Source organism: Mustela erminea, chromosome 4, assembly GCF_009829155.1.
Source record: "Mustela erminea isolate mMusErm1 chromosome 4, mMusErm1.Pri, whole genome shotgun sequence".
NCBI classification, from domain to species: domain Eukaryota; kingdom Metazoa; phylum Chordata; class Mammalia; order Carnivora; family Mustelidae; genus Mustela; species Mustela erminea.
This window is the reverse complement of record NC_045617.1, coordinates 63,448,156-63,462,071: the sequence shown is the minus strand read 5'-3', so window position 1 is coordinate 63,462,071 and position 13,916 is coordinate 63,448,156. Positions and strand designations below refer to the sequence as shown.

Sequence of the window (13,916 nt, the reverse complement as noted above, 5' to 3'; positions counted from 1 at the left end):
AATATGGATGGAAGTGACTTGTGTAACTTTCTGCTGGAAGCATTTATCATTGATTCTCCTCGTTCACAGATTCTGTACGTGCAAGTTCACTGACTTGTTGGTCTGTATTCAGAACTCCAATGCTCACATCACCTTCTCGGTCACTGGTGGACATCTGCCTGTGGAGAGCTGTGAGAAATTCTAGCCACGTGAGGCACACATTCCCAGCTCAGGTTAAATAAGGTGGAGCTCTCTGCCTTCTAGTCTCAGCTGTCATACAGTAAACAAGCCTTTTTTGCAGTCTATTTAGTCTGTGGTTTTTTGCATTTTTGTGATTCTTGTTGATATTTTTGCTTAAAATGGCCTCCGAACATAGCACTCAAGTGGAGGAGATACATGTGTTATATAAGCTTCATTAAAGTACAAGCTACAGTGTTGTTGGTGAAGATCTCAATGTTCATGAACCAAAAATATCTGTTAACTAAGGTCTCTTTATACAATAACGCATATAAAACAAGGTTACTTAGTGAGTAGTTGGCAAAGATGTGACCGGAGGTTCACGGGAACCTGCATCTGTATTTCCTCTGGAATCAATAGTTCGGGATTCATTAATTCAATGTTCGTGATGCTTGATTTATTTTTTTTTTAAGATTTATTTATTTATTTGTCAGAGAGAGAGAGCACAAGCAGGGGGAACATCAGGTGGAGGGAGCAGTAGGACGCCGCACTGCAAAGAGCCCGATGAGGGACTCTGTCCTAGGGCCCTGGGATCATAACCTGAGCTGAAGGCAGAAGCTTAGCTGACTGAGCCACCCAGGTGTCACTCATGGTGACTTTATAGAACAAAGCTGCTGCAAGTCATGAGAACTGACTGCGGCCACTGCTGCAGGGCTGTGCGGGCTTCCTCCCCTGCTGGGGTGAAGTGGAGAAACCTGTTCTCACCCCCACCCTTGCCCCCAATGGCACCACCACATGTGTTGTAAAGCTTCAACAGAGTATCTTTTCATAATGTCATACAAACAGTGACTAAATATGTGCTAATAGAACAATTTTGCCATAATTAATCAACAAGAAAACTAGCTAGATCATTTTGACATATGGGTATAAAACTTGAGCCTTCTGAATCTCATTAAATTCATGCTAACTGAAATCCTATTATTCTGAAATAAATCCTTTTCTTTCCTTCCTTCTGTTCTTCTACGTGGCTAATTATCACCTTATAAATATAGATAACTCAACTGAGTCACCTGCTGTTATCTTCATTAATTGGGCATTCCACACCCTATTAAAAGAATGTCTCCAAATTCAGCCTCAGGTTTTCTACAACTGCAGATGAAAAGAACAACAGGAATCTTAAACAATGTAAATTATTTCTTTTTCTCTTAAAACATTCTGGGAAGTAGGGGCGCCTGGTTAGGTTCAGGTCATGATCTCAGGGTCCTGGGATCCAGCCCCGAATTGCATCTGGCTCTCTGCTTAGCAGGAAGCCCGCTTCCCCGCTCTCCCAGCCTGCCTCTCTGCCTGCTTGTGATCTCTCTCTCTGTGTCAAATAAATAAAAATCTTTAAAAAAAAACCAAAAAAACAACTTTCTGAGAAGAAAATTATATTCCCAACTTTGCCAAGTCACTTAAGCAGAGGATCACATGTGATAGCAGTTAAAATAATCAGACTGTTTAAAAAAAAAAAATCAGTCAAAATTCATTATTTTGCCTTCACTAAAGAATTCAAATTTAGATCAGCATACTGATAAAATTGATGTAAACACTAGCAAGTATCATGCGTCCACTTGTTAGGACAGGGAAGGGGAAAGGAGAAAGAGGACATCAATTGTTTTAAAAACAGTAGGACCACACAATGGGATGGTCGTCAGCAATAAAAAAGAATGAAGTGCTGATACGTGCAACAACACAGATGACTTCTGAAGACATTACACTCCGAGAAAGATGTCAGTCACAAAAGAACACATGTTATTTTCCACTTAAATGAAATGTCCAGAATGGGCAGATCCACAGAGATAGAAATAAATTAGTGATTGCCAGGGGCTAGGAGGTTTTGGAGATTGGGAGTGACTGCTCAATTGTATGGGGGTTTCTTTTTGGAGTGATGGAATGTTCTGGAATTAGATAGTGATGTGGTTGTATACCATACTGAAAATACTGAAATCCACTGAACTGTATACTTTAAAGTAGTGAATCTTACATTATGTAAATTGTAGCTCAAAAAAAACCCTTATTTTTACATCAGGCATGCACAATAAGATGGCTATAATCGAAAAGCAAAGTGATAACAAGCATTAGTGAGGGTATGAAGAAACAGAATGTTCACAGCCTGCTGATGAAAATCTAAAAGGGTACACCTACTTTAGAAAACAGTCTGGCTGTTCCTCATAAAGTTAAATGCCGTGTTACCATTTGACCCAGCAAATCCCACTCCTCGGAATTCACTCAAGAGAAATGAAAACATGTCATACAGAAACCTGGGCAAAAATGTTTGTGGCAGCATCCTTCATAATAGCCCAAAGTTTGAAACCACTTGAACGTCCATCAACTGATGAAAAATATTTATCCAATGGAATATTCTCAGCCACCAAAAGGAGTGAAGCAAGGATGCATGCTACAACATGGATGAAACCCGAAATATTTTGCTCAGTGAAGGAAGTCAGCAATAAAGGACCACACGCTGCATCCTATATGGTCTGTATGTTCGCATCCCCCCAAAACTCATGTTTTGAAAACCAAATGCTCCATGTGATGGTATTAGGAAGTGGGGCCTTTGGGAGGTGATAGGTCAGGAGGGGTTAGTGCCCTTATAGAAGAAGCCAGAGAATGGGATTCTGAATGGGATTAGTGCCCTTATAGAAGAAGCCAGAGAAAACTGCCTTGCCCCTTCCTCCTTGTAAGGATGCCACCAGCAGTCTGCCTCCCGGAGAAGAGCCTGCACCGAACTTGCTAGCATTCTGATCTTGGACTTTCCACATCCAGAACCCTGAGCAATAAGGTTCTGTTCCCTATAAGCCCTGAGAGAGTGGGACCTTAAGACACTGCATTATTTCATTTATATGAAATGCCAGAAAAAGCAAACCTATAGAGAGAGAAGGGAGATTAGTAGTTGCTTATGGCTGGGGAATGGGGAATTGGGGAGTGATGGCTAAGGAGTACGGGGTTTGGAGTCCAGGAAGAGGTGATAACAATGCTCTAAAATTGATTATAGTGGGGCACCTGGGTGGCTCAGTCGGTTAATCAGTTCCCTTCTGCTCAGGTCATGATCCCAGTGTCCTGGGATTGAGCCCTCCAGCAGGCTCCCTGCTCAGCCGAGGGCCTGCTTCTCCCCCTCCCTCTGCCTGCCGCTCTGCCTACTTGTGCTCTCTATCTCTCTGTGGAATAAATAATAAAAGTCTTTAAGAAAAATTGTAAAGTTGATTGTAGTGATGGTTGCACAACTGTGAATACACTGAAACACTGAATGGTACACATTAGATGGGTGAATTTGATGGAATGTGAATTATATCTCAGTAAAGCTCTTAGGAAAAATAAAGAATAAATCCAACCACAAAGTTTTAGAAGCACAGAGTCCTGTCGCTGTACCCCCTCATTTCTCTGCCCCCCTTTCACCTCTCTCCCTCCAGCCTGATAGTTCTAGTGGGACCGCCTCAGAGGCTCTGGGATCATTTCAGGGAAAGGTCATTAAACCAGGACAGTTTAAGATTGTCTCCAGGCCTGGCTGTAGCCCCATGTGACTCCTCCCCCGGCGGACCTTGATGGCTGTTGGGCACCATGGACACTTTCTAGGCGTGAGTAAGACCTCCTGTCTCTGGCTGCGCCCGGGATCCGATTCGTGCACAGAGCTCTGGGCCCACGGCGGGAGGGGGTGGGAGGTGGGGCAGAAGATACAGCCAAGGTCCCAGGTGGCAGCCTGTCCACCCTCCCACCGGGCGAGCAGGCTCCCTCCTGCCTCCACTGAGTGCACCCAGGATGCGGGCCGAGCTCACGCCGATCCCCGGGAGTCGACCGATCTGCAGAACCGGCTTCCTGAGCGGGTGGAGCCGCGGAGAGGTTCCCAAACCTGTTACACCAGAAACCCCGCAAGCCAGTCTCTGAGTCCTCCACCCCCGGCTTCCACAGCCCACACCTCTGCGCGCAGGGGACGGGAGGGAATCCCAAAGGACGCCCGGCCTAAGCGAACCCTGCAATCCTGTCTCCCGCCCTCACCGCTGCGGGGTTCGGGCGGGGCAGGAGTGGGGGGTCCCGGCAGAGGGGACGCGGCCCCGCCAGACTGCCGGCGTGGGAATCGGGGGGCCCTCGCGGTCGCAGCGCCCCCTCCCGGCCCAAGCGCAGGCGGGCTCCTGAGAACTCGGGTCCCCCGCACTGCGGGGAGGAGGGACGCGCGTCGGCCGGGTGACCTGGGCTGCGGGCAGCGCCGGGGCGGGGACTCGCGGCGGGGCAGGCGGGCGCGGCGCGCGGCGGGGCGGCCCCTTCCTGGCTCGGCTCGTCAGCCTCTTTCCCCCCGAGCGACGGCGCCACCCATGGCGGAGGTGCTGGAGCCGGACCCCGCGACAGCCGAGCGCGCGGCGGCCCAAGCCGTGGAGACGCCGGGGTGGACGGCCCCGGAGGACGCGGGCCCCCAGGTAGGCGCCTCCCGCGGACGCGGACGGTCGGGTGCGGGCCGGAGCGCGCTGGAGGATTTGCAGTGGGACCGGAGGGTCCCGCAGATTTAAGTAAAAACTTCAATTTTTTAAAAAAGTTGTCTGGGTCCCCAGTTCCGTTCCTGCTCAGAGGGGAAAATTCGGTCGGTTAGCCATAACCCTAGGTCATGGCCACATCTCCATTTCAACTGGCCACATCTCAGTTTCTTGTGAGGTTAAAAAAAGAAAAAGGAATTGATCAGGTCTCAGAGCCCGCAGAGGACTCTCCAGCCCAGAGGACCTAACAGATGCCAGCTGTTATCTCAACGGAGCGACTCCGGACCTCTGGGGGGGCGGAGGCCTCCACAGTCTCTCATCCGAGGATGGGAGCCTCGGGGGAGGGGCCCCGCCAGGTCGAAGGAACCAGAACCAGGGGTCCATCCCAGGTGGACCTGAGATCAAAGAACCTGGACTGTTGCCTCTCACGTCTTGCCTTCTTTGAATTGCTTCCCCCAGTTTTCTCTGTTCCATTTTAGCGAAGTTACGAGATCCGGCACTATGGACCCGCCAAGTGGGTCAGCACTTCCGTTGAGTCCATGGACTGGGATTCAGCCATCCATACCGGTTTTACAAAGCTGAACGGCTACATTCAAGGCAAAAATGAGAAAGGTGAAGACAGTTTACCTTATAATTATATATATTGTGGTCGAGTCCCCAGCCTTATTCTTGTGTTTTAGCTTATTAAAGAGAGATACTTTAGAATAGAAAAATAATGAGATCATCAAAGACTTAGTGTTTGAAGACAGGGACTCTGCTCAGGATCCTGAGCAGAGTCTAGAGGAGGCTAGTGCTTTTCAGCCTCTGTTCTTGTCTGTTTCTGCTGGATGAGCTAGTACTCTGTGTAACTACTGTTAAGTCCATTTCATGGCTAGTGCTTCGAGGTAATTTGGTGACTGGTAGGTTAAGAGTCATCAGGAAGCAGGAAGGTACAAAGAACCCAAGATTCAGGGTCTCAAGACATCTGGGTTGGGCTCTTTCGCTATTTGTGTTTTAGCAGGTCACCTAGCCTGTGGGATCTCAGTTTCTGAATTGTAAGAAAGAAAGAAAGAGAAAGAGAAAGAAAGAGAGAAAGACAGACAGACAGACAAGATGGACTATATGATCTCTAATTTTCCCTTCCATCCCTAAAACTAGACTTTATTAACCAAAAAATATTAATAGTAGAGAAAGTGTTTAATGTGGCCAGGGGATAATTGAATCATTTTGCCCTTATTTTTTAAGGATGAAAATTATCTCAAAGGTAAATTTTATGTCAGTAACATAATGTAAGTTAGGAAACTCCAACCAAAAAATAATAGGTTACGTTTTTAGAAGTAGTTGTAAAGAAACTAAATCTGTTTTCACAGTCTTTTCATGGCATTAAATATGTTATTTTATGGTCCAGAGATGAAGATAAAGATGACAGCTCCGGTGACAAGCTACGTGGAGCCCGGTTCAGGTCCTTTTAGCGAGTCTATCATTACCATTTCCCTGTACATCCCCTCTGAGCAGCAATCCGATCCGCCCCGGCCTTCAGAGTCAGATGTCTTCATTGAAGACAGAGCTGAAATGACTGTGTTTGTACGGTAAGTGGTAGATAATTTATGGCCCTGCCCACTGCTAGCTTTTCTTGCCTGCTCTCGGTTTTGCTCCTCTGCAATTTCAGCGGGCTTTTCACCCTTCTGTCAAAAAAGAGGTCTAACGCGTTTTCATGGTGTTTCCCTCCTGGCTTAGTTTTATGTGTTACTAAGGGGCTACTGCAAGATAAAATCAATTCATGTAATGAAGAGCTTGTTGCACACCTTACACAGCTAAGACACGATGCACATTATTCTCCACCTGCCACTGAGGTAACCCTGAACAAAAGTCCTAACACACGGGGCACAGTACCCGTCCTCCTAGCTTCTAGATTCTGATAGCCCCAGATTCTTCCTCTGTGCCCCAGCCCAATGGATGCTGGCTGTTTCTGGCAGTCATTGCCTCTCCTCATCAAGTGGTTCCTTGTACTATTTCTGGCTTCCAGTACCTGTTCAACACATTCTTAAATTCTCTCTGTTGAAATATAAAACATGCACAGAACATGCTAAGAGTCTCATACTGGTGTCATTTTATTCCTTTCTCCCTCTTGTTACCACTCCCCTGCTAAAGGAATCTGTCTCTGTTTCCACGGACAGTCTTGGGGAGCCCATACCATCTCCTTGGGAACGCCGTCATCACCGTCAGCAGTGCCCTTGCCTGTCATGTGATGACCGCTCTTGCCCGTGTGACCCCTGGGGCCTTCCTGTATTGCCTCGTCTGTTCTCTTGATGCTGATTCATCCTGTTATGTCTCAGAAAGACGCTGTCTTGCCGTTCTTCTCCTCCTGTTCCTCTCTCTCACCCAGGAAGTGATACTGACAGCTCGCATTGACCCCCATGTCAAAGCAGACTTGCTCTGGGTGATCTGTTTATAAAGCTTCAACCACACGTGTCTAGTGACTCTCAAAATTTGGTGTATCCAGCCCTGATTACTCTAATTGCTGGACATTTCCATTGGGGGGTAGGTGGGGATTAAACTCAACAGCTCTACAAATGAGCTTTTTCCCAGTCCTCAATGTATGTGAGCAGTGACCTTCCTCCACCAGATAACCTCCCCAGCAAGGACTCCAAGGCCATCATCAGCGCACTCTTCCCTGACAACTGGTTGCGAGATCCGATCCAGTCTCCTTGGAAATGATCCATAATTCTGTTCCCTTCTCCCCTTCCCTGTGACTTCTTCAGGTCGTCATCTACTAGGAACCACACGTCAATCATCTCTGTATCCCTCAGGGCTCGGCACAATGCCGGACACTCAGTAGATGCTCAGATGTCTCTTCATCTCAGGTCTTGACTGTTCCACTTCAGTAGCCTCCCGGCTGCTGGGAGTAACCTGTCCACCATTCTCTTCCAGTCATGCTCCTCACAGGAATCCATGGTCTTTCTTACTACAACAACAGCAAAACAAAAACCCCAAACCTTTACTTCACTAGAAATTTTTGTGACTTTCCACTTGCTGTGGGGGGAAGTTCAGATTGTTCACAATGTCTTTTATAACGTGGCCCAGCCGTGTCTCCTTACTAGTTATGTTCCGCGACCTTCCCACTCTTCCCCAAGCAGCCCATGTTCTTCCACATCTCTACTTTTTCTTAAGTTTTTATTTAAATTCCAGTTAGTCAACATACAGTGTCATATTAGTTTCAGGGGATTCAGCACGTCCATCCATCACCCGGAGCTCATCACAAGTGCCCTCCTTCATCCCCATCACCTGTCCCACCTCTCCCCCACCCACCACCCTCTGGCAACCACCAGTTTGTTCTCTATAGTTAAGAGTCTATTTCTTGGTTTGCCTCTCTTTTCCCCCCTCTTTGCTCATTTATTTTGTTTCTTAAATTCCACATATGAATGAAATCATGGCATTTGTCTTTCTTTCACTTATTTTGCTTAGCATAATACTCTCTAGCTCCATCCATGTCATTGCAAATGGCAAGATTTCATTCTTTTTATAGCTGAGTAATATTCCACTGTGTATATATAGCACATCTTCTTTATCCATTCACCCATTTGAGCTGTTTCCCTGTTTTAGCTGTTGTAGATAATCAGGTTGTAATCGTCAGGGTGCATGTATCCCTTCGAATTAGTGTTTTTGTACTTTTTTGGTAAATAACTAGTAGTGCAAATTGTGTCTGCACCAGCTTGCATTCCCACCAACAGCGCAAGAGGGTTCCCCCTTCTCCACATCCTTGCCAACACCTGTTGTATCTTGTGTTGATTTTAGCCATTCTGACAGGTGTGATGTTGTATCTCATTGTAGTTTTGACTTGCATTTCCCTAATAAGTGATATTGAGCATCTTTTCATGTGTCTGTTGGCCATCTGTTTGTCTTCTTTGGAGAAATGTCTGTTCATGTCTTCTGCCCATTTTTAAATTGGATTTGTTTTTTTAGGTGGTGAGTTTTCTAAGTTCTTTATATATTTTGGATACTAACCCTTTATCAGATAAGTCATTTGCAAATATCTTCTCTCATCCTGTAGATTGCCTTTTAGTTTTGTTGATTGTTTCCTTCACTTTGCAGTTTTTTATTTTTATGTATTCCCAATAGTTTATTTTTGCTTTTGTTTCTCTTGCCTTAGGAGGCATATCTAGAAAGATTGCTATGGGCAATGTGAAAGCTACTGCCTGTGTTATCTTTTACGATTTTATGGTTTCAGGTCTCACATTTAGGTCTTTAACCCATTTTGAATCTTTTTGTGTATGGTGCAAGTAAGTGGCAATTTCATTCTTTTGCAGGTTGCTGTCCCATTTTCCCAATACTCTTTGTTGAAGAGATGATCCAATATCCCATTGAATATTCTTTCCTCCTATGTCAAAGATTGATGATATAATTGTGAGCTTAGTTCTGGTTTTCTATTCTGTTCTATTAATTTATGTGTCTATTTTTGTGTCAATACTATACTATTTTCATTCCTACAACTTTGTAATGTAACTTGATGTCTGAAATTGAAATGCCTCTAGCTTTGTTCTCTTTTTCAAGGTGGCTTTCACTGTTCAGGGTCTTTTGTGGTTGTGTTTGATCAAGCTCTGTGAAAAATGCTGTTGGTATTTTGATAGGGATTGCATTAAATATGTAGATTGCTTTGTGTAATATAGACATTTTAACAATATTTGTTCTTCCAATCTATGAGCATGGAATGTCTTTCCATTTCTTTGTGTCCTTTTCAGTCTCCTTCATCAGTATTTTATTTTTTAAAAGATGTTATTTATTTGAGAAAGGGAGAGTGAGAAAGCAGGAGTTGGGGGAAGAGAGGTAGAGAGAGAGGAAGGAGCAGAATCCCCACTGAGGAGGGACCTCCTCCACCCTCCCCCACAACATGTGGCTTGATCCCAGGACTCTGGAATTACGACCTGAGCCGAATGCAGACGTTTAACCAACAGAGCCACCCAGGTGCCCCTTTCATCAATATTTTATAGTTTTCAGAGTACAGGTCCTTTACATCTTCGATTAGGTTTATTCCTAGGGATCTTATGGCTTTTGGTGCCATTGTAAATGGGATTGATTCTTTAATTTCTCTCTCTGCTGTTTCATTATGGGTGTATAAAAATGCAACAGGTTTCTGTAAATTGATTTTGTATCTTGCAACTTTACAGAATTCATTTATCAAATCTAACAGTTTTTTGGCAGAGTCTTTCAGGCTTTCTATATATACTATCATGTCATCTGCAAATAGTTCAAGTTTTACTTCTTCCTTGCCAATTTGGATGGTTTTTATTTCTTTTTGTTACTGGATCACTGTGGCTAGGACCTTCCACATGTCTTTACCCGTGACCTCAGGCAGGTTCCTCAGATTTTCCTTGCCCAAAGCTCTTCTTCTGTAAAATATATATAGTTATAGTAACAACCTATCTCATAGGGTTGCCATGAAGATTAAATGAGTTGATTTCTGTAAAATATTAAAACGTGCACCTGACTTTGCTACTAGTTCTAGCTCTTCATTTCTCCTCTTCCTGGAGCATCCACTTTCGACCTTTAGGACTTGGATCAAATGGTACATCCTCTGTGATGCCTTCCTCAGTTTCTCCAGTTAGCTAGTCACTCTGTTCTTCTGTTATTCTAAATTAGAGTGATAGAGGTACAGACTGTAACTTTCTCAACAATTCAGGAACATGGTCCTCTGTTCATACCCTGCAGCTCCTAGCAAGGCAGGTGCGTGGGAAGAGACTCATATGTTTGTGTACTGAATAAAGCTGTGATGGGTCATTGTAGAACAATATGTATTCAGAGAACAAAAGATGATTTCTAACTAGGGGGATTCGAGATTTGATGTCAGGGCAGAAATAGGATCTGAAAGCAAGTTTCCTTTAGGCAGAACAGACTAAGAGTTGGCTCTTCATTAAGGAAATAATAGATTTAGGAGGTAAACATATGGTTCAGAATTATCACTATTGGTCAACATTCTGAAAATTAGAACAGTTTTATTTATCTTCAACATTTTATTTCATGTACGTGTGCGTATTAGATTCCTACACTATTTGATGAGGGTTTAAAAGATACTGTGTGCCAGGAACAATTCTAGGTGCCTCATGAACATCGTTGAATGAAATACACATGGTTTGTACTTTGAGACCTTACATCTTACCTGGAGAATGGTAGGACTAAGCTTTTCCACTGGCACATTGATAATAGAACTTATGCAAAAGAAGCCATATTGGGAATATCCATGATTTTCTGCTTCCTATTCTTCAAAGTCAAATTCATCATCTATACATAACAACAACTTAGCTAGGTCTGAGTGCTGTCATAATTTAACCTCAGGATAGTTTTGTTTATATACTTGAAAATCTATACTTAAACTTCGATTCTCTTTTCCCACTTGTTATTTAAATCTTTTGACTGTCTTTTCTTCCCCATCCCCATAGCAACCTCCGAACTGGCTCCTTCCCTCCAGTCTCTCTTTTCCATCTGTCTTTCCCAGATCGATCAAGGCACTTTTGTGCTCAGCATCCTTCACAATAATCTCAAAAGGGCCCTGAGCCAACATACGAGATTCCCCTTTCAGGCTCTGACTCACCTTTCAGAGCTCATTTTGTGCCTCACTATGAATTTGTGTTTTTGAACTTTGGTTGCTTTTCTTCTCCTTCCCCTTTCCCTGCCCAGCAAAGCCATCCACCATTCCAGACCGAACCCAGACAACATCCCTTACCCCTGATTCAGAAATATCCTCGGTGTTCCCAAGCATATCGATCCTGTCTCCATTAAATCTCTTCTCAGGCTATATGTAAAGACCTGCCAAAATGTTCCCCTCTTCCCTTAGACTATAAATTCATAGGGTCGAAACTCTATCATAGTCCTCAGTAATGTGGCACCTACCCTTTTCTTAAGGGGGATGGGGGGAAGGGAATGATTCCATAAAAAATTAGAAGCCTGAAAGGGAGTCTTCTAAGGGGATTTCCTCTGACCAACAGCCTCAGCATCATGGGGAGCTTGTTAGGAATGCAGATTCTCGGGATCCACCCAAGACCTCCTGCGTCTACATTTGAGCAAGATTCCCAGGTGACCTGTACACACTCGTGAAAGTCTGAGAAGCAAGAGTTAGAGCACGAGATGGTGAAAGTTCCAAATCTGCTTGCCAGCAGCTGGGACGTATGCCTCTTCCTGGGTCTCCTCCTTGTGTGGCGAGGGGCGTTGGGAATGGGAACCAGAGGAGAAGAATGGCCTGGTCAGCTGCTGAGGGGGAGGGGCCGGGAAGCTGCACCTGATCCAGCCTTCATCGTGTCCTTTTCAGACTGACATTTACATCGGCATGAACATCACTCATGGTTATGTACTTTCTCCTTTGCAGGGCTTTCGATGGATTCTCCAGTGCTCAAAAAAATCAAGAACAACTTTTGACATTAGCAAGTACTTTGAGGGAAGAAGGAAAAGTTTTCAATGAGAAAGTTTACTACACGGCAGTCTACAACAGTCCTTTCAAGTTGCTTGATAGAAATAACGAAGTGTGGTTGATTCAGAAAAATGAACCATCCAAAGAAAATGAATGAGGAAAAAACCCCAGGAAGTTTCATTTCTTACTGTAGACATCAGCACTGCATACCCGTAAAATGTAGAGTAGTTGCTCTACTTGAGAGAACGATGAATTGAGCTTATCTCCAAGGTGCCTTTTAATGTTTGAAGCTTTATCTAGATACACAGGGAACAGGGGACAGTATTCTAGAAACATGTGAATCAGTCACAGCTCTGGAGGATTTTACTTCTGTGAGGCTCCCGGGAAGTGTCCTGTTACTTGACCCTTCTTCACATGATGTTGACTTTTTCAACTTGGATTTGCATCCTTTGGATGTCACCCCCTCCAGATATTATCAATAAAAATGTTAAAGAGGTATTCTGTGTGGCACGGCTGTGAAGCCTCATAAGGTGAAGTTCAGTTGAAAGCAAAAATCAGATTCTTGGGGTGCCTGGGTGGCTCAGGCATTAAGCGAGGTCATGATCCCAGGGTCCTTGGATCGAGCCCCGCATTGGGCTCTCTTCTCAGCAGGGAGCCTGCTTCCCTCTCCCACTCTCCCCACTTATGTTCCTTCTCTTGCTGTGTCTCTCACTGTCATAAAATTAAAAATCTTAAAAAAAAAAAAAAGACTCTATTTAATTATGCCCTGTTATCCTGGTAATGCCTTAAAAAAAAAAAAATCAGATTCTTTTGCACCTGACCGGGTCACATTCTCTGGGCTACTCTTCCCCATCCCCCCAACTACCCCCACTGCATAAGAAAATTCTAACCATACCTAGAAGGGTCAATAATATTTCATGACAGAGACCAAATTTATGAAATTAGGGACTTCTATCCTATTTTGAAACTCAATAAAGACATGTTCTTTCCCAAAGTCATGTATACAAACATGTAATTTTAAAATTCACATGCATTTTTAAAGTATTTCATGCAGTTTGGGAGGTCATGCAAAAATGATAATTATTGAACGAATGGGCTGCCACAGAATCAAGGAGGTTGAAATCTGTGCCTGATTGTATTGGAACATGCTTGTCCTACAGATGTCAGATGAACTGGAGCCCAAAGATGCCAAAGCACCTGGCTCTGGGGGTCCCAAACAGACCAGGTTCGGCCACTGGCCGCTAACAAAATCCAAAGGCAGAGAGATGAGATGTGGTGAAACAAGAAAGGAATTTATTTCATTGAGGCTAGCACTGGGAAGACTGGGGTCTGGCATCTAAGGACAATCTCTAACATGCTGAAAATACTTACAGTTTCATCTACGAACAACATGGGACAAAGGTCGGTGGGTACACATGGGTGGGTGGTAAAGGTCAGCTCGATCATTGTCTTGGGCTCAATCACACAGAGTCTTCACTGCTTGAGCAGGTAGTTTCAGTTCCCATCAGGGATACTTTGCCCACCTGGTCTTTTGCTTGAGTTAACAGTCACGCTGGAAAGAATCGATTAGAAGGACAGACTGAGGTCAAAACAGAAGTGGTTGGAGTCTTCTTCCACAGAGAGGAAGCCCGTTGTGGGAAAGGCAGTGACTACTGTGGCCTCCCAGGGCATGATGGTTGAAGGGGTGAAGGAGAAAGACAGGTTGGTGCTTAGTAACTTCCCAACAACTCAGCTGCCCGTGAATGACACTGCTTCCAGTTCCCGTCACGGTGTGTGTTTAAGCAGAGACCGTGTGATCACTTCCAGAGAAGATGTAAGCAAAAGGATGGAACCATAGATGTTAAGGTCCTGTCAACCCCAACATGATGTGATATCTCTTA

At 44.6% G+C, this 13,916-nt stretch overlaps 1 protein-coding gene across 1 annotated transcript; it reads left to right on the top strand.

Annotated features, from left to right (window-relative positions):
• Positions 1–4,127: 4,127 nt before the first annotated feature.
• On the top strand, positions 4,128–12,624 carry HEBP2 (heme binding protein 2). The gene is made up of 4 exons (XM_032338332.1): positions 4,128–4,604; positions 5,138–5,270; positions 6,046–6,226; positions 11,995–12,624. Exons 1-4 carry the CDS (start codon positions 4,503–4,505, stop codon positions 12,191–12,193), a joined length of 615 nt encoding a protein of 204 aa, XP_032194223.1. The 5' UTR covers positions 4,128–4,502; the 3' UTR covers positions 12,194–12,624.
• The last annotated feature ends 1,292 nt before the right edge of the window (positions 12,625–13,916 follow it).

Coding starts and splice junctions, on each gene's coding strand:
- HEBP2 (XM_032338332.1), top strand. CDS start 4,503: ATGGCGGAGGTGCTGGAGCCGGACCCCGCGACAGCCGAGCGCGCGGCG. Junction 4,605..5,137: donor CGGAGGACGCGGGCCCCCAG/GTAGGCGCCTCC, acceptor GTTCCATTTTAG/CGAAGTTACGAGATCCGGCA. Junction 6,227..11,994: donor GAAATGACTGTGTTTGTACG/GTAAGTGGTAGA, acceptor TCTCCTTTGCAG/GGCTTTCGATGGATTCTCCA.